The sequence below is a fragment of the Electrophorus electricus genome, chromosome 1 (assembly GCF_041902795.1).
Source record: "Electrophorus electricus isolate QZ-2024a chromosome 1, ASM4190279v1, whole genome shotgun sequence".
Lineage (NCBI taxonomy): Eukaryota > Metazoa > Chordata > Actinopteri > Gymnotiformes > Gymnotidae > Electrophorus > Electrophorus electricus.
The window spans coordinates 15143721-15165729 of NC_137497.1; the positions used below are offsets into that span (position 1 = coordinate 15143721).

The following is a 22009-nucleotide window of genomic DNA, read 5'->3' on the forward strand; positions in this document are numbered from 1 at the left end:
TGTTCCCCTCAGACAGAGAGAGATGTTTGTGTGCTGTGTTTGGGTCCAGTGTGAGATCACACACATCTGCGCACAGGAAGAGACATTAGAGGAGAGATCACAAATACTGTGTGTGTGTCTGTGTGTGTGTCTGTGTGTGTGTCTGTGTGTGTGTCTGTGTGTGTGTCTGTGTGTGTGTCTGTGTCTGTGTGTCTGTGTCTGTGTGTCTGTGTCTGTGTGTCTGTGTCTGTGTGTCTGTGTCTGTGTGTCTGTGTGTGTGTGTGTGTGTGTGTGTGTGTGTGTGTACATTTACTTCTTACATTTTCTTAGTCCTGGTTTGATTCTGATCTCCCCTGCGTGCTCCACCCTAAAGAACCACACACACACAAACAGATAATAGTTCTGTCTCTTTCTCTCTCTTTCACACACAGATAAGTTCTCTCTCTCTCACACACACAGATAATAGTTCTGTCTCTCTCTCTCTCTGTCTCACACACAGATAATAGTTCTGTCTCTCTCTCTGTCTCACACACAGATAATTGTTCTCTCTCTCTCTCTCTCTCTCTCTCTCTCTCTCATTCACACAGATAATAGTTCTGTCTCTCTCTCTCTCTCTCTCTCTCTCTCTGTCTCACACACAGATAATAGTACTGTCTCTTTCTTTGTCTCACACAGATAATAGTTCTGTCTCTCTCGCTCTCTGACACAGATAATAGATCTCTCTCTCTCTCTCTCTCTCTCTCTCTCTCTCTCTCTCTCTCTCACCCACACACATACACAAGCACGCACACAGGCATACATTTCTCTATCTGACACAAAGACCTACAGAGCCTTTTCCTACAAATCTCCCACACTATGCAATTACCTTACTATAACTGTTTGAGATTTTCCATATTTAAGGCTGAAAACACCTACTTATTATTAACTACTTCCCATCTTAGGTAAAGGTGTAGATCTGGGGGTCCATGGGCATTGGGAGTTCTGGTAAACTGGGATGTGATGCTGTCACTTCACCTCTCTTTTGTCTCTCTAGTTAGTTGGCTGAGAGCGGCGGAGTGTTGATCATGCCTGTGGTTCCTTTTAGCTGTGCTGCCACAGCTACATCTGCCAGAATCCATTTTTGCACATCATAGTTTCCTAATTTACACACCCTCTACCTGGACATGTCTAATATTCTAGTCTCTCTCTCTGCTGAGGTTCACCTGCCCCTGATGCTGTGATGTTACTTTCTCAGCTGCCATGGCTCCTCCCACCACCCCCTGATGCCCCCTGCTGTAGCCTCTCACACCTCCACCCCACACAGCTACTTCTCCATTGCCCTTCATGGACGATCTCGTACAGGAAGAGTTTCGGTCATGCACACACCGTCGGGACCAGACTAGGACTTCTAGAAAACAAGACTAGACTTTAATTGCTTATTGTTCCATTTTTCTTTATTTATTTCTCTCCGTCTCACTACTTATTCTGCTCCTTATTGTCTATATTCTTACTACTATAATGTCCGTTATTGGCCAGAAGACCCCCACCAGTTTACAGACCGTCAGAACCAGTGCACTGAGGACACTGTCAGCACTGACATCCACGTCTCTCACACATCTGGAGGACATGGACAGTTATGTTCCAGTGCTGTTCACTGATTACAGCTCAGCAGTCAACACAGTCACCCCAACCAAACTGACTGAAACACTCACCACTGGACTCACACCCTCCTTCTGTAAATGGGGGCTGAACTTTCTAACAGACAGAATCAGTCAGTCAGAACTGGCAATGTACATCCAGCACAAGGACTGTGAACACTGGGACCCCCCAGGACTGCGTGGCCGCCCAGTATAACACCAGCATCATCAAACTGGTTTGACTGATCACTGGATGAGACAGCATACAGGAGGGAGGTGACATGATGTCATGACAACAATCTCTCCCTGAATGCAGACAAGACCAAGAAGATGATTATTATTGACCCAAGGAGGAAGTAAAGCAACAACACACACCACTACAGACAGGAGAGATGGAGGTGGAGAGGGTGAACTCCTTCACCTTCCTGGAGTTCACATCAGTGAGGACCTCACCTGGACCTACAACACACACACCCCATCAGTGAGGACCTCACCTGGACCTACAACACACACACCCCATCAGTGAGGACCGCACCTGGACCTACAACACACACCACATCAGTGAGGACCTCACCTGGACCTACAACACACACACCCCATCAGTGAGGACCTCACCTGGACCTACAACACACACACCCCATCAGTGAGGACCGCACCTGGACCTACAACACACAACACATCAGTGAAGACCTCACTTCGACCTACAACACACACCACATCATAAAGAAATCCCAACAGTATCTGCTGTGTCCTCTGTTTATGTATGATACACAACATGACCTGCAGGTTAACACTCTCCTAACATCAGAACTCCAAAAACATTCAGCTCTTGTTCAGTTTTATTGATGTCATAAGGAAACATGAAACTGAACCGCATGAAGGACACTCAGCAACACGCCGGCCACAATACGTACCAATATACACAACACACAATGCACCAAACTTCACAGAGAATAACATTATCCACCAAATAATGATCTGTGATTACAAATAACAATAAAATAAACTACACACAACCACGATGTATTCAATAAGTATGAGATGTACGCAGACGCAACTGCATTAGCACAGATATAATAACTACAATAACTATAATAACTAACTATTGGAGTTGTTCTCTCTCACTTTGCGATCACTACACACATGAACCAACTTACTGCTACTGACACCCTGTGGTTCTTAAATGAATTACAACTAACCTCAAAAAATGGAACAAAGTTTCTAAACTCCTGACAGAACATCATCTGTACTTCCTGAGGAGGCTGAGGAAATGTAGCATGTCAACTAAAACTCAGCAGTTCCTACAGGAGAACAGTAGAGAGTGAACTCACCAGCCACCACAGTATGATATGGGAACTGCACTACTCAGGAATGGAAGACTCAGTTTTCATTATTTTCTCATTCTCAGTCTTTCATAAACACACACAGACACCAACACACACACATATACACGTAAGCATACACAAACAAACCCACATACGCATGCACACAGTAACATTCCATACCTGAGTGTGTCCAGTCTGCAGTGGGGATCCTCCAGTCTAGCAGAGAGCAGCTTCACTCCAGACTCTCCTGGGTGGTTGTACGTCAGATCCAGTTCTTTCAGGTGGGAGGGGTTTGACCTCAGAGCTGAAGCCAAAGAAGAACAGCCTTCCTCTGTGACCAAACAACCAGACAGTCTGCAGAAATGAGGGAAACAGGTAGAGAGACAGAGAGTGAGATGCACTTCCAGACCAGCCTGCATGGGGCAGCTAGAGGGGCTGGTAACTGTACTGGAGGTTCCTCCACTCTCATCTCCAAGATGGCATCCTCCATGGCAGATGGCTTTGTTCACTCTTCTCCAGATCACTTCTGTCTGTGTTTATTTTAGCCCTTATTTTTATTCCTGCCCTTTAGAACTCTAGTGCACTATTAACCTACATCAGAAAAACCCTAAAGCCGGACTTGCACTGTGTGATTTCAGTGGTCTTATAAGACTGTTACATGTCAGACTGTATGAGATGATGCCAGTAAAATCTTGGCAGAATTCTACATCTGGCTGTGATAACAGGAGTAATAACACTGTCACATTTCTGGACCTGTGAATCAGAGAAAACTATTTAATGACATGTTTAATATAGAGACAGGACCAGTGACAATGCAGAGAAAATGCCTAAGAATCCTCAGCGATGCATACTTATATATATGGGGGTTTTGTTTATGCCATTAAAACAGGTATAAACAACAGTCCTTTAATCTAGGAGTCTTTTCTTTAGCAAGAAGGTGATTCCTGCTCTATTAGTAGAGAAATTGAATTGTGAGATGAAAGATGTGGCCAAATTAATACTCCCAGTGAATTTCACTAGAAAGCTCATCTTATTTTTAGATACAAGAAGAATATTTATTGACTATAACAAATCTCTTCTGAGTAACTCCAGTTTACAGTGTGAACTCTTCAGTCCAGCAGAGCGCTGCTTCACTCCTGAATTGTTCAGGTCGTTGTTACTAAGGTCCAGTTCCCTCAGGAGGGATTTGGCAGTTGCAAAGCTGATGCCAGCTTTTCACAAGTGTTTTCCCCAAGATTACAGGTAGCTAGACTGCAAGTAGACACAACAGACATTACAATATACCCTAGAGTAGATACGACAGATATCACAATATACCCTACAGTAGATATAACATATATTACAATATACTCTACAGCAGATACAACAGACATTACATTATAGTCTACAGTAGATACAACAAATATTACAATATACTCTACAGTAGATACAACAGATGTTACAACATACTCCATAGTATATAGTATAGTGAAATTGCTTTGCATTATGGGAAATTTCTGAGAAATAGATATCCAGATATCCAAGCATATTGTAAATGAGTACATGAATTCACCTAATGGCAGTATGACTTTAATATGGGATTATTAAACTTCCGCGTGCTTTCTGGACAGCAGAGTCCCTTGCAGTCTTCAAACGCCAACTGAAGACCCATCTGTTTGTGGAATATTTAAATGACCACTGATCCTGCTCCTATGTTGACTAACTGAAACTCAAGTACTTATTGTAGGATGTTTATTACTCTTATGTTGTCTGCTCCTGTGTTGACTAACTGTAGTACTTATTGTTTATTGCACTGATTGCACTGTTATAGAGCTTATATGTATTTTGCACTTCTCTGCATTAGCATTGATCCCTGTATTTCAATAGTATTCTAGTTCATTGGTATCTTGGACTCTAACCTACTTTACTGGCTATGATCTGTTCTATGAGGAAATGACAAAGCAGTTTTCTAAGTCGCTCTGGACAAGAGCGTTTGCCAAATGGCGTAAATGTAAATATAAATGTACTCTTATGTGGTCATGGAACTGTCTTGGCATTATGGGACATTTCTGAGAAATAGATATCCAAATTTAGTTTATACAAAATTAGTGCATTATTTCGCCTAAAGGTAGTTTGACTTTAATGTGGATTTATGAAGATATTGTACAGTGACATGTGTCCAAACTTACTCTAATAGTCAAGGGCTCCTACTCACATGTGGTAGTGGAACTGTTTTTACATTATGTTAAAATTCAGAAAAATATGTAATCATACTTTCTCTGAATTAAATGGCCATGTAAACATCATTACAAATACAAAGACTTCAATATAGATTTATTAAAAACTGGTGCAGTAGAATCTTTTCAAACTTGATCTGGTGATATCCAAGGTCCACTATTCAATTGGCAGTGGAATTTTTCAGCCCTGGAGTTCCCCTGACCTGCACATTTGCCACATTTCACTAGTGATAACCCCTGTTTCAGCTGGCAGTCAAGCTCTAGAATAAACTTCTGAGAAGCAAGATGTAGAAAAAGCAGTTCCCACAATGCTTATTAAGCTGTGTAAATATATTACCAATTGTGTTTAATCTAATCATGCAATTAAACTAGTTCAATCAAGTAAACTGTATTTTGTACTTTTAAATGTAGTAAACGCGCATGTCCATCAAAGCGCTTAAAAATACGCGTCTGTTTCTCTTTGCTTAGGAAGAGTTAGAGTGCGGTGAGCAGCGAAATACCGTAAAATCGCGAATATAGGCGCATTAAATTTTAAAAGCGCGGATGACTTGACCGTGGTTGTAACCTAGTGACCACCTGTAACCTAGTAACCACGTTTATATGTGTTTATACCGACGTAGGGACATGACTGATTAATACACACCTGTACTTGATGAACACCAGATGTTATAAATTACATCGTCACACCCTCACCCTCCTGCTCTCAACTACGTGACGATCCAACTGCATTTCTCCAAAAGACTGTTTGTTGCAAGACTGATTCTTGCAACGACAAGACTTCCAATCTTGTGTATTGACGGTTTGGTCAAATTGTTGAGACTGTTAGCTTGTTAGATAACTGTGCTGAACAGTAAACACACCAAACAAATCAACACAGATTTTCTTTGCTAACATTAGCTAGTTAGCTGTTAGCCATGAATGACGATCAGAAATTGAGTGAAAAACTCATACAGGCTTTGTCTGTCTGTCTTAGTCCATCTACTTTTACTTTATGTCTGTCCCTTTCTGGTATTTTCCTTTTCTCTTGGAAATCACCATAGCAGCAAATATCCTCCAATTCCAGTTTGTGAGATTTTCTGTCATTTTCATGATCCACTACAGTTCTCTTCACCTCAGTAAGTTAAAACAGCTCCTCTGATGCTATTGGCCACTGTAATGACGTCATTCAATATTCTGCCGGCACGACCCGTCCTACCACATATGTGACTGGATAAAATTACTGTCACTCAAATTGAGAAACCTCATTCATATTTCTGTTACTGCTGTTTACAAGTGCTTCTTGGATATTTATGTTATTACTACCTTTATTTTTTTTCAAATGGTACAATTTTAAGAATTTGTGGTGTTTTTACTGTACCTTTTGACATTTTTAATACGTCAACATAGACTTCCTAAAAACACAAGGGCAACAATCACAAGGTTGTTGCTGTATTTCTAGACCAAAGTGTTTTCTGCTGTTTCGTGTGCTCCCAGTTTTAGTTGAGAAAAATATTAGGAACAATATCTTCACTACATATAATGGTGTTATACTGTTTCTGACCATTCTGGTGCCCTACACACACCCAAACACACCCTGCTGCTACCACACTACAGTTAGTGAAACTACAAACACTCCATAACTGCAGCCTGATAAGATTTAATAGACAGACTGAACACAGGCATGCTAATAGAACACAGATTTGTACCTTCAGTTTCCAGAGTTGGCTCTGTCCTAGAACAACTTCCCCAGGTCATTGTGCCACTGTTGGGTAGTGTAGTCTATTGTGTGGCTGTGTGTATCAACATAAAATATCTTGGGTGTAGATTACTGTACATTCACTGAGTGGATCTGAACTTTTTACATCTACTACTGCATTTTCTTTTCTCCCTTCTGGTTTATGTTTAATGAAGACAAGTTTGGGGTGGAGCAGGTGTTGGGTTTGTTTTTTATCCTGACTTATACTCCCCATAGAGACAGATGGCATGTTTGTAGACCTCTATTACTTTTTTGTAATAGTGGTTTGTGCCCAGAATAAAGTGTCTGTTGTGGACTCTCCCCCTACACTGGCACATAACAGAGATGTATAAAGGTTGGTATCTCTCTCTAATCATCTGCAGCTGAAATAACCAGCAACTGAAGATGGCTGCCTCCAACACTCCTTTACCATTTATCAAACACTGTAAGATAATGTTCTTCTTAATTTGTGAACCCTAAAGATGACCCTGATACTATAATGTGTGGGATGTAGCCTGGACAAATATTAATGTGTAACATATTAAAACTGTAGCATGACCACAGTTGTTGCTATGAACAATGCATTAAATAAAAGATTTTTACACATTTTTCCTTTTTTCTTAACAGAACAGTGCCTTGAATCTCCCACTATTTGTATTTTATATAATTTCCCTGCAAAACACCTTCACTATTGTTACTGAACTTCTGAGCCCTTCAGACATCTTGTGGTTTTAAGTATTTTCTGTGGTCAGTGTTTGTTCTCCTGTATGGAGGAAGCACAAAGACAAGGAGCACAGCAAGGGGTCCAGTGAGGAACACATTCTATCAGTGGTGGTCACACACAGATAATAGTTCTGTTTCTCTTACACAAAGTAGTTCTGTGTCTCTCTCTCTCTCTCTCTTACACACACACACAGACACACACACACACAAGTTTCAATTGAGGTGAAGCATTATAAACAGTAAATGAAACATACTTGTGTCGATCTATATAATAAATAAGATTTCAAACAGTAGTTATATTGGTCGTGAATTAAACAGTTTGAGGTCTGGTTTACTGTGTATAAACAGTAGTCATATTTGTCCTGATCTAAACAGTGTGAGCTCTGGTTTACTGGCTGGCAAATAATTTTAGCACCAAATGTCCAGTAGAGTCCTGCAGAACATATTTATTGGGGGGACAGGTGGGACCAGTGAACATCTTGTGGTGACACATTAAAATGGCCTTACAGCACAGAGGAATTTCAGGGTACACAAGTTAATACAGTGGTAAAACCACTATTATAGTGTATAATAAACTACATACTGTTCTATTCCTTATCAGATTATGACATTCACATGAGGTCAGTCAGGGAATCATTAATTAACCCATAAGATTACAATTTGAATGAATCATCACCAATAAATCAAGGGTGTGGGTTACATAAACATAAATATTATTACCTGAGAAAGGTTTCATTTCTGTCTAGCACTTAATATTTTATATCATTTACAAGTATCTTCCATTCTTTGACTCATCCCCTCGAAAAAGGTTGTATTTCAAGATTCCAAAAATTCTACTTGTGGTTATAATTCTATGTGTGGTTATATTTCTGCATGTAGTTATATTGCTACATTTGGTTATAATTCTACATGTGATTATAATTCTACGTGTGGTTATATTTCTATGTGTGGTTATAATTCTCAGTGTATCTGAATTATGTAGTATCAAATGATGAATTATGGGTGCAGAAATGTCTGATCTAAAGTTCTGATGTAATTACAAAACACCACACATGCTATGCACCACACACACACACACACACACACACACACACAATATCGCTACTTCACACAACTAATTTATTGACTGAAATCAACCATTTACATTAACACAAAAAAACAACTAAACAAGTCAGCAGACCTGTGGGGCTACAGTGAGAGTGGACACAGCGAACACTACAGCAGACCTGTGGGGCTACAGTGAGAGTGGACACAGCCGACACTACAGCAGACCTGTGGGGCTACAGTGAGAGTGGACACAGCTGACACTACAGCAGACCTGTGGGGCTACAGTGAGAGTGGACACAGTTGGCTCCTCTGTCTCTGTCTGCTGTGTCCACTCTCTTCCATGTCCTCCTCCTGGACACTTTCACCATCAAGTTCTTCTGTCTTTTCTCTCTCCTACTGTCTTCTTACTAAAGAAGGTTGCCATGGCAATAGCATTACTCTTTCTCTTCATCCTGGTTGTTTTCTGTCTCTCTATACTAACTGTAAACGAACAAGCAGGAGTATTTTATATTCTAGCCATTTCCTTAGATTTAAGGAAGCTAACATTAGCCTCATTAGCTTTGTTACAGAACATCCAGTGTGACACACACACACACACACACACACACACACACACACACACACACACACACACACACACACACACACACACACACACTTCACTCCTTCTCTCCTCCTAATCTCCTGATTACTGATTACTGTGTCTTGTGTGTCTTTCTTTCTCTCTTGTAATTAAGTCCACAGGTTCACTCGTCCAGTGCTGAACATTGTTCCTCACTACTGTGTTCAGATGTCCTGAGTTTACTGTCAGCTGTCTGCTCAGTTTCTCTCTCTGCTGACTCCACATCTTCTACCATCACTTTTCTATTTTTGTTTGATGTCTCTGGCTTGATGAAAAAATTAGCAGCCAACATTCACTCCTAAGTCAAGCTAATATGATGTTAGCGTGAGGTATCCAGGTGTAGTAACCGACAATATACTGTAACTTGGCAAGCTTAAGGTTACTAATATTAGCCAGCTACATGTTTCATAAAAACACCCGTAGAGAGAGATCACAGGTTTATCTTAAGGAATAACCAATAAACCTTTCAGGTCTATTGAATGAATATTAACTTGTTGCATTATTTCCTCCAGCACAGCTGTCAGTTCAGCTCATATCAACATGTGCTGAACACACGGTGTAAATCATAATGAGAACAGGGTCTCCCACCCATAAATGCAAGGGAATCGTGTGATTGTAAAAGTGTCCTGCAATGTGCCCAGAACCTCAATGGTTCAGCTTTAAATGTTTTAATTAAGATTTTAAGGGCTTTTATTTTCAGAGAGATTAGAATGACTGATGTTTACAGTGTTTCCATACATAAACTAGATAGAATCACTCAGTGAAAATCTTACATTAGAACACTTCATTTTACAACACTGTTGTTGGAGTTTCTGAATATATTCATCCTGTAAGACATTTTGCTAAATTTCTGTGCTCAGGTGAGCAAAAATGCAGCTTGTGGACAAAATGCCAAAGCGCTTAGTTGAAGCAGCATTTTAATAAATACACCTGTATATGTGGACAAGGACTCATCTGTGTCTCCTCTTTACAATGTTATATTTCTCTTTTAGACTTGAAACTCTGCCCATGCATCACAAATGTAACTCTTTGTCTCCACAGTGTGGTCATTTAATGAAATGCAGTGAGGTTTCAACAGAAAAATATATTTAGAAATATTTAGAGAAGAGAACTTTATAATATAATATAAAAGTGTACATTTCCTTGCATTACTTTGCCTGACAATGTTTGTTTAATACTGTACTATAAGGGAGTTGACACTGACCTTTTTAAAATGGCTCTTTATTTACATTCAAAAATAGTCACAGAAACTCACCTGAGAATCTCCAGTTTACAGTGTGAACTCTTCAGTCCAGCACAGAGCTGCTCCACTCCTGAATTGTGCAGGTCATTATTATTCATCTCCAGCTCTCTCAGTGAGTTTTCTGTTTGTAGAACTGATGTGAGAGATTTGCAAGACCCTTCAGTGAGACCACAGCCAGATAGTCTGTAAAAGAGTAAATACAGTAAATAATGTAGTTCAGTCAGAGGATGATGAATTAAAAGATCTGAACTGCTAATAAAAATTTAAAGAAGAGCTTGAAAGGTCTGGAACACACTGATACATTTTCAGCCTTTTAATTTTACAAACACAGTAACATTTCAACACTACTGTGTCTTCATCAAAGACAAAATGGACAAAGACATGACAAATAACATTCATTAGCAACCTAAGACAGGTGACCAAATAATGGATGGTTGGTTCATAAGTCAGTGAATGGCAGTTACCATAATCAGAGTCCAAATATCAAAATATCCCACCCTTAACACCATAACAGGAAACAGAACAACACAGATCTCATTCAATGTTTCACAAATACAAATACACTAATATACAAACAGAAAATATTGTTGGAAGACACGCAGAGTATTGATTATGGAGGAATAAACACTGCAGTATTGATTATGGAGGAATAAACGCTGCAGTATTGATTATGGAGGAATAAACACTGCAGTAGTGATTATGGAGGAATAAACACTGCAGTAGTGATTATGGAGGAATAAACACTGCCGTAGTGATTATGGAGGAATAAACAATGCAGTATTGATTATGGTGGAATAATCACTGTAGTATTTATCATGGAGAAATAAACACTGCTGTAGTGACTATGGAGTAATGAACACTATAGTATTGATTATGGAGGAATGGACATTGCAGTAGTGAATATTAGTGTATGAACACTGCAGTAGTGACTATGAAATAATGAACACTGTAGTATTGATTATGGAGGAATGAAAATTGCACTAGTGAATATTAGTGTATGAACACTGCAGTAGTAATGATGGTGGGATGAACACTGCAGTAGTGATTATGGAGGAATGGACAGAATGCAGAGAGCAGAATCTTCTACTAGTATTTACATTCCTGTGCTCACACTATGAGTCACTGATCGTGAAACATTCTCCTCTGTCTTTGCTTTACCCAGTGAGGTCCTGAGTTCTGTCTTTGTGGTGCACCGAGAATCCCGGAGGCTTAATAGCTGAGTCAGGGACCCCATCAGTCAGTCAGGTGTGTGTGAGGCAGACCCCAGTCAGTCAGTCAGGTGTGTGTGAGGCAGACCCCATCAGTCAGTCAGGTGTGTGTGAGGCAGACCCCATCAGTCAGGTGTGTGTGAGGCAGACTCCATCAGTCAGTCAGGTGTGTGTGACTCAGACCCCATCAGTCAGTCAGGTGTGTGTGTGACTCAGACACAATCGGCCAGTTAAGTGTGTGTGAGGCAACTATCTCATGTCTGCTGTTGACATGAAATGTGTCCCTGGAGTTTGTCCTTCATGGACTGTATGTGTGCAGTAAAATACTGGGGAGAAGAGGATGGTTCACATGTTTCAGTTGGATCAGAACTTTGACTCACTTCTCCTACACTGCTTGTGTGAGGACTCAAGGACATCTGACTTTTTGTACAAAATAATTGATATGGTCAGTTTCAAAACTGTGCTTACATACATTTGAATAGAGCCAAATACTATCACTTTCTGAAATTCATGAAAAAAACTTTCAACTGTTCACTCAAATTATGCTGATTATATGATTTGTAAAGAAAAGCATTGTATTAAACTTGAGAGAAATACAAAACAATCATTTTCACTAGTGGTCTGAAATATTGGTCCCACTGTATGTGAGCAACAGTAGTAGCCTGCTACAGTTTTAGGTGAGTGACAGTAGTAACAGCATTAGCTTCTGGGAGACTCACTGCATGTTACATTGATCACACAGAGCTGTGAACGTCACTGTATCTTACACTGATCACACAGAGCTGTGAACGTCACTGCATGCTACACTGATCACACAGAGCTGTGAAAGTGACTGCATGTTGCACTGATCACACAGCGCTGTGAACGTCACTGCATGTTACACTGATCACACAGAGCTGTGAAAGTGACTGCATGTTACACTGATCATTTTACATTTATGGCATTTAGCTGACGCTTTTATCCAAAGCATCCTACAATTCTGACGAGTACAACTTGAGCAATTGAGGGTTAAGGGCCTTGCTCAGGGCCCCAGCAGTGGCGGGGCTTGAACCAGCAACCTTCTAATTAAAAGTCAAGTACACACAGAGCTCAAGGTGTAGTACTGGAATCAGTTGCTGTTAATGATGTTAGTTTATTTTGACTTAAACCTATTTACAACTAGATTATGACAAATTGCCTTGGTAAAATATTTAAACAATGAAAATGTTAACACCTATACCTTTAAACAGTCTTTCAGATGTAGTCATATTAACACCTACACCTTTATAATGTGCCCAATCATCATCATCAGCTCTAAAGAAAACATGTGATAAAGTTTGAAAACTGCCATCAGTGTGAAATATATATATTTGTGTGTGTGCATGTGTGCACATGTGTATACATTGGTCATGCTCATCCTTGTGCACTTTTCTCTGTATTGGTCAGTAGTGGTTGAACTGTAATGTTGGTCAGAAAGCTGAACTGATAGTTCATATTTGAACCCTTTTGTATGTTATGCTGTGTGGTGTGTGTGCGCATGTACACACTGATAGTTTGTACTTGAACACTTCTATAAGTTACACTGCAGCACATTTTCTCTGGCTGTTTTACTGAGTGTGAACTATAAACACTGTTGGCCACTGTTTTAAATGTAGGACCATTCTCAACACACAGACACACAACTACCCATGACATCAAATATCATTTAACCATCATTAATATGTTTAGACTAATGAATCACTGGACTGTATTGAATCACTGGACAGTGTTACTACATTCCAATGTTCCACAACTTTATGGTTTAACTTAAGCACCTGGTGTTGGAGCCTTCAATCACCTACATGTGCTTTAATGTAGGATCTCTCTATCCTGCTCTCTCTCTAATGTTCTCTCTCACTCTCCTTTTCATTTTTCACAGAAGACCTTCTGAGTCAAGCAGATGAACGCCCACTGTTCATCTCTAAATGAAAATACTCACATGGCTTTTCTGGATGCTTTGACCACTGGCAGCAGTCTCAGTAGACATTCCTCTGATGGGTCATATTTCCTCAGGTCAAACTCATCCAGCTGCTCTTCTGAGTTCAGCAACACAAACACCAGAGCTGACCACTGAGCAGGAGACAGTCTGGCTCTATGATGGTTAGCTCCTCTGCTCAGGTATGTTTGGACTTCCTGCACTAGAGAATGATCATTCAGTTCATTCAGACAGTGGAACAGATTGATGGATTTCTCTGTAGAGGGACTGTCACTGATCTTCTCCTTGATGTACTTGACTGTATTGTCTCTGCTGTGAGAGCTTCTTCCTCTCATTGTCAGTAGGCCTCGTAAGAGAGTTTGATTGGACTCCAGTGAGAGACCCAGAAGGAAGCGAAGGAAAAGGTCCAGGTGTCCATTTGGACTCTGTAAGGCCTTGTCCACTGCACTGTTGAGGAAGACAGACATTGGGGTTTTGAAAATACTGAAAAATCCAGAGTATTTCTGTTGCAGCACATTGGTGTTGGTGGAGATGAAGGAAATAAACACATATAAAGCAGCCAGAAACTCCTGAACACTCAGATGTACAAAGCTGAACACCTTCCCCAGCTGTAGCTCAAACTCCTGTCTGAAGATCTGAGTGCACATTCCTGAATACACTGTCATTTCTCTGACATCAATGCCACTGTTTCTCAGGTCTTCCTCATAGAAGATCAGGTTGCCTTTTTCTAGCTGTTGGAAAGCCAGTTTTCCCAGGGCCAAAACATGTTTTCTCATGTGACGTGGGTGAGTGGTACCTTTTTGTCCTTTCATACTTTGTCCATACTTTTGATCCTTGTGTCTGAGCTGAAAGATCAGGAAGTGTGTGAACATCTGAGTCAGAGTCTTGGGGATCTCTCCACTCTCTGCTTCACCCAACATTCTCTCTAAAACAGTGGCTGCAATCCAACAGAAGACTGGAATGTGGCACATGATGTAGAGGCTTTTTGACAACTTCATGTGTGTGATGATTCTATTGGCCAGGCCCTGATCACTGATTCTCTTCCTGAAATACTCCTCTTTCTGTGGTTCACTGAACCCTCTTACCTCTGTTACCTGGTCAACACCCTCAGGAGGGATCTGATTGGCTGCCGCTGGCCGAGAGGTTATCCAGAGGAGAGCAGAGGGAAGCAGATTCCCCTTGATAAGGTTTGTCAGCAGCACATCCACTGAGGTCGACTCTGTTAGATCCCACAATCTCTCATTGTTCTGGAAATCTAGAGGAAGTCTACACTCATCCAGACCATCAAAGATGAACAGAATCTTGTAGTATGTATAATGTTTAGGTTTTAATTCACATGTTTCTGGGAAAAAGTGATGAAGAAGCTCCACCAGACAGAACTTTTTCTCCTTCAGCAAATTCAGCTCCCTAAAAGGAAGTGGGAATATGAAGAGAACATCCTGATTTACATTTCCTTCAGACCAGTCCAGTATGAACTTCTGCACAGAGACTGTTTTGCCAATTCCAGCCACTCCTTTAGTCAGCACAGTTCTGATGGTTTTGTCTTGTCCTGGTAAGGGTCTAAAGATGTCACTGCATTTGATGGGTGTCTCCTGTGTTGCTGGTCTCCTGGACGCTGTCTCAATCTGTCTCACCTCATGCTCATTATTGACCTCTCCACTCCCTCCCCCTGTGATGTAGAGCTCTGTGTAGATCTCATTCAGAAGTGCTGTGGTTCCCTGCTGAGAGATTCCTTCATAAATCTTCTGATATTTGTCCCTCAGTTTGGATTTGAGCTTTCTGTGGCAAGCAGGGGCCAGTTCTGATAAAAGAGGAAGACAACAGAACATATTCTAATCTCTTTTAGATTCATTCATAAAAGATTCATTACAGGAGTTACAGGAAAAGAGATAAATAGATTGTTATAAATAGATTGCTTATTCCTACTAGATTGTGCATGAAACTTCCAGTAGTAAATCTTAGTCAGTTCAAGGACTGAAAACCTTATATTTCAAGATTAACAGACATTGTATTATACATTATTTTGTTGATAATATTTACTGCTTATCAATAACACCGAATGATCAGTAGTTAGAAACCAGCTGAGGTTCCACCACACACACTGGTAACCATCACCTGACTGAGATGATCTACAACCCAGACTGGACAAGAAGGGGAGGGGGGACAACCTGTGATCTGTGAGATAGGACCTGTGTTCTAATGTGATCTGTGAGATAGGACCTGTGTTCTAATGTGATCTGTGAGATAGGATCTGTGTTCCAATGTGATCTGTGAAATAGGATCTGTGTTCCAATGTGATCTGTGAGATAGGATCTGTGTTCCAATGTGATCTGTGAGATAGGACCTGTGTTCTAATGTGATCTGTGAGATAGGACCTGTGTTCTAATGTGATCTGTGAGATAGGACCTGTGTTCTAATGTGATCTGTGAGGTAGGACCTGTGTTCTAATGTGATCTGTGAGATAGGATCTGTGTTCTAATGTGATCTGTGAGATAGGACCTGTGTTCTAATGTGATCTGTGAGGTAGGACCTGTGTTCTAATGTGATCTGTGAGATAGGACCTGTGTTCTAATGTGATCCGTGAGATAGGACCTGTGTTCTAATCTCAGTTCCAACCTGTGATCTGTGATCTGTGTTCTAATGTGATCTGTGTTCTAATCTCAGTTCCGAAGAATAAAGTGACACTTTCTTTTAAGTGATGCTTTAACATTAAATAAACGCTCAGAAGTCCCTCAGTAACACATTAGTGATGTAACAGAAGTGAAGCATCTGAAGACATTCAGTAGATTAATTAATTCAGGAGTGTTTTAATTAACTCTTTAAATAAATCTGTTTATAATCTGATGAATTCAGTAGCTTTTCACTTTATTTGAAGTATCAAAGCTCATATCTGCAGGTGTGAACTTGAGAACATATAACAAGAATAATCCATACTCAACAAGATGTTATAGACATGAAGTTGACAGCTGGATTTTAACTGGATTTCGGATAGGGTTTGAGTCAGGATTAGGGCCAGAGTGAGTTAGGATTAGGTTTTGGGTTGAGTTTATGGATAGATGGGCTGGTTTGAGGTCTGATCACTGGTGTCTGACAACTTGAACTATTCCACTTGTGAGTAAACTTGATGGTGATTGTATCCAAACTCTCACATGTTTCATTCATGAACATATACTCTGACACTCGGTTGGGGGGGGGGGGGGGTATGTAGACATAGAAAAAAAACCAAACTATCAACATCTGCCAGTGATTTGTGTTCAAATCTCATTGGTCAAACTAAATCTCAGCCCTAAAGAATAACAATGTATCCCCAAAACGTCAGCATTCTGCAAACACATGACACACAGTCCAGCAGTTAATGTGCTGTACCAACCATCAGAAGGTTGTCAGTTCAAGCCCCACCACTACAAAGTTGCCACTGTTGTCACTGCCTTAACCCTCAAATGCTTGAATTGTACTCACTATTTTTTTTTCTTCAATAAAAGCACCTGCTAAATGTAATAATGTCATGACCCAGAGCTCTTACTGGTCACTAGTGTGTTAGCGAGGTCTGTCTGGTTCATCTTCCTCAGGACGTGCAGTGTGATCTCCAGCGCCCCCACTCTGACACTGCTCTGATCCTCCTCATCCTCCACCTGTCTCTCAGTGCATGCTGGGTAATCTGAGCTCAGTAGATTCTTAAATCTCTTCAGCTCATTCTTCACCAGAGAGATGATTTTGTCCTCCAGCTCCTGAATAAACAGTATCAGTAAAACTAGTGTTATATACAGATCTTTTTAACACAGGATGATCAATTAAACAGAAGAGAGGACTGAACTGAGGGGAATTGTGTGGTCATGTGGACATTATGGTTTATAAAAGAACATAAGCATCACATTAACTGAGCTGTATCTTAAAGTTTAAATATTAGTTAATTTTATAAAGTTATAATAGTTTGTGAAGTTTGAGTTTTGTTCATTATCAGTTAAATTACAAAAAAGCCATTAAAGTAAAGCATGAACTAGTAAACCACAGAGTCTCATCATGATCTGTGATCTAAACACACTCTAATGATAAAGACCCTTCCCCCTCACACACACACACACACACACACACACACACACACACACACACACACACACACACACACACACCTTGAACACTGACTCCAGCTTTTCTTTAGAAATGTTTACAGGCTTCTTCTGGTCACTGTGGACAAACAAACCAAAGACTTTAATGGATAATCTACAGTTTATAAACATCCAAGTTAAATTCATGGTTGTGTACATGATGCTGATGATGATGTGATACATGGCTTCAACCCAAACACTGTACTGACAGTAGAGCAGAATAACCAGAGAAGCTGCCCCTGGCCCTCACTCTGGTGATGCAGAATAATGTTTATGTGAATGGTGCTTCACCAGTTACTGGGAAATGACAAACACAACCAGTTATATTTACACCATCCACACAGAACAGGGGGCAACAGAACAGACAGAGAGAGAGAGAGAGGTGTAACAGAGCAGCTGTGGGGCAGCAGGCAGGATAATCAGAGGTGAAGCACCCTGACAGGCTGCACCCATGGTGGACACTATCAGATACTGACCAGAAACCAGGGTGAGGGTTAATATAGAAAGCTGTTAATTTAACAGTTCAGGGTAAACTGTGTGTGTGTGTGTGTGTGTGTGTGTGTGTGTGTGTGTGTGTGTTTGACGTTATTCTACTCTCCAAAGATTGGGTGTATTGTATTTATATTCTGGGTCCCAAACCTGTTATGTAATACTCAGTGTTCATGCTGGAATCCTTCTCTCTGTAACAGATGAGTAAAGTGTTTTCTCTGGTCTAGATGGTGGTGTGATTCTGGAGAGTTTTGTTCATCCTGTGACTAAGGGAGATCCTCTGACTCTACACTGTTTACTTCACCCCACTATCACATCACACCTCACAGCTGATTTATATAAAGATGGATCACTCATCCAGACCTAGACTGCAGAGGAAATGACCATCCGTACTGTCTCAAAGTCAGATGAGGGTTTCTACTACTGTAAACACCCAAAGAGAGGAAAATCACCACACAGCTGGGTCTCAGGGGTCAGAAAGCAGTGAATTTAAATTATTCTTAACAACCAATTTAAAAGAGGGAACAGATCAAACTTGTAACAAATCATTTTGTGATTCATGTGCTTGTTTCAGTTCCCATGAGTTCAGCTGGTGATTCCTCCTCTCTTGGTTCTGGTTGGTTTGGCTGTGGGACTGAGTTTGGTCCAGTTCCTCATCTTACTGACCCTGCTGTGGTGCTACAAAACCAACAAACGTCTGAGATCAGCTGCAGATCATTTCTGAATATTGTAAATATTATATGTTTGTTTGATACACATCATGAAACCTGTTTACAGTATTAAAACATGTTTCGTTTATTTCCATGTTGCTCTGGTGCAGAATCTCTGTGTCGCTGTACTGGGAACCAGTCAGACATCAATTAGACATCAGATCAGACCCAGAGAGAGTCAGGAGGTGAGGGGTGTCAGTCACACCACTGCACATTGCTCAGACCATGAACCACTAACAACTTTCCTTATTAACAATTAAAGCTTTAACTTCTCTAAGCCAATTTAACTCATCTTTCATCACTTGTGAATTGTTCCCTATTGTGTCCAATAATCCTTCAGTTTGGTAGTTACATTTTATTTTTCTTTTAAAGCTAAAAAATGCCCAAATATATGACACAGATGTTTGATTTGATCTTTAGAAACCCATTCTCTAAAAACATTTTTTTGACTTTTGTGATGGTTTTGAACAGTAGGAGATGGGAAATGATTCTTGTAGATTGTGTCAGTGAGGCTGTACCATCTTTGTGGTTAGAAAGGTGAAGGAATGTTCCTTCCCTCTGTTATTGTGTGGTATGGTTGTGGGTCTCCAGTACCACAGACTCCACAATAAAGTTACATGCCTGGCTGGAGTTAACTGATATGGGATACTAGCTAAACTTCCCCTTTCTGTAATGTCTATATTACCCGAGTCCCTCTGCATCCTGTGTGGTTCTCTATTACCCCAGTCGGTCTGCATCCTGTGTGGTTCTCTTTTACCCCAGTCTGTCTGTGTCCTGTATGGTTCTTTATTACCCCAGTCTGTCTGTGTCCTGTATGGTGCTTTATTACCCCAGTCGGTCTGTGTCCTGTGTGGTTCTTCCTGTTATGACAGTGATTCCTGAGGCCTAATAAATGTCCTCAGCAATTGTATCCTGATGTCTCATCCACCTGCATGTAACAGTTTCTAAAATGAATGAGACCAAAACCACCACTACTACTTTACTATATTGTCAGTATCACAGAACTGGACTGTCCCACCTGTTCAGGTAACCAGGACCTCCTAGATGGACCCAAACACATATGAGGTGGAACAGGGACAGCTGAACAACTGAACAGTAAACCACACAACTGAGAGGGTTTGAACTGATGGAGAGGGTGAGCAAGACCATACTGTTCTACCCCCTAAACTACTGGGAAAAAGAGATTGAAGGATAGTGATGGGAGTAAAGGGAGTGATGAGGAGTGATGGGAGTGAAGGTAGTGATTTGTGGAGACATAACATGTGTTTTTTCTCTTTAATAGTAAAAACAATCAGAAGAGTTCAGCAGTGAAGGGATGTTTAAGGGCCAGAAATCCCTCAGCCACTTGTCTGGTCCAACCTTATTAGTTTGAGCAGTAGAATAGTGCCATTGTTTACTGGGGTATTATTGTTGTGTTATTGGGGGAACTTCACTCCCTCACACACTGGGAGGAAAAAATCTACCCCACTTATGAAAGAATCTGAGTGTGTGATGTGTCACTCACCTTAGGACAGAGGTCACAGGTCCACTGCTGAATACAGGAGGGTTATCCATGGACCAGTCACTCTTCATAGACACACAGCTGGGTGCTGGAGTTGCTGCTCTCTCACTCCCCCTCCTGATGATGTTGAATAGTGAAAATGAATCACATTAGAGAACAAACAATTACACCCACAACATTCTTACCCAAACAACTCCACCTGCTACCTGCACTCACTGGACACTTGATTAGAATTACCTGTCCTTCAGCAATTACACAAACTACACACACACACACACACACACACTCACACACACACACACACACACACATCACACCTGTCCTTCACCAAGACAAATTAACCACCCACCCCCACACACACACACACAAACACACGCATCACACCTATCCTTCAGCAACACAAACGAACCGCACACACACCACACTTGTCCTTCAGCAACTACACAAATAATACATCTGTCCTTCAATAAAAAAAGACCTGTTCTTCAGCAATACAAACATACCACATAGACATCACACCTGTCCTTCAGCAACTAAAAAAACATACCACACACACACACACACAATCACACCTGTCCTTCAGCAACTACAAAAACATACCACACACACACACACACACACACACACACAATCACACCTGTCCTTACAGCAACTACACAAACATTACATCTGTCCTTCAATAACACACAAACACCTGTTCTTCAGCAATACAAACATACCACACAATCACACCTGTCCTTTAGCACTACACAAAGATACCACACACACAATCACACCTGTCCTTTAGCAACTACACAAACATACCACACACACACACACGCATCACGCCTGTCCTTCAGCAACTGCAGAAACATACCACACACACGCATCACACCTGTCCTTCAGCAAGACAAACGAACCACCCACCCACACACATGCATTACACCTATCCTTCAGCAACACAAACGAACCACACACAAACCACACCTGTCCTTCAGCAACTACATAAACATTACATCTGTCCTTCAATAACACACAAACACCTGTTCTTCAGCAATACAAATATAGCACACACACACACACACACACACACACACACAATCACCTTCCTTTAGCAACTACACAAACATACCACACACAAAGACACGCATCACGCCTGTCCTTCAGCAACTGCAGAAACATACCACACACACACTCGCATCACACCTATCCTTCAGCAACACAAACTAACCACACACAAACCACACCTGTCCTTCAGCAACTACATAAACATTACATCTGTCCTTCAATAACACACAAACACCTGTTCTTCAGCAATACAAATATAGCACACACACACACACACACACACAATCACCTTCCTTTAGCAGCTACACAAACATACCACACACACACACACACACACACACACACACACGCATCACAACAGTCCTTCAGCAACTGCAGAAACATACCACACACACACACACCACACCTGTTCTTCAGCAGCTACACAAACACACACACACACTCACCTTATTAGTTTGAGCTGTAGAATAGTGCTATTGTTTACTGGGGTTTTATTGATGTATTATTGG

The 22009-nt window shown here is 40.9% G+C and overlaps 1 protein-coding gene across 1 annotated transcript in view; it reads right to left on the reverse strand.

Annotated features, from left to right (window-relative positions):
- Positions 1 to 17329, reverse strand: part of LOC145657362 (NLR family CARD domain-containing protein 3-like) — an 18484-nt gene extending 1155 nt beyond the window's left edge. Inside the window, exons 1-6 of the mRNA XM_081711717.1 lie at positions 17171 to 17329; positions 13651 to 15448; positions 10498 to 10668; positions 3101 to 3274; positions 300 to 346; positions 1 to 66 (exon numbers count right to left, since the gene is read on the reverse strand). The exon at positions 1 to 66 is cut by the window's left edge and continues 1155 nt beyond it. Coding sequence (XP_081567843.1) covers positions 1 to 66; positions 300 to 346; positions 3101 to 3274; positions 10498 to 10668; positions 13651 to 15448; positions 17171 to 17207 — 2293 coding nt within the window. The 5' untranslated portion in view covers positions 17208 to 17329. The remainder of the gene's footprint in view (positions 67 to 299; positions 347 to 3100; positions 3275 to 10497; positions 10669 to 13650; positions 15449 to 17170) is intronic.
- Positions 17330 to 22009: the final 4680 nt, after the last annotated feature.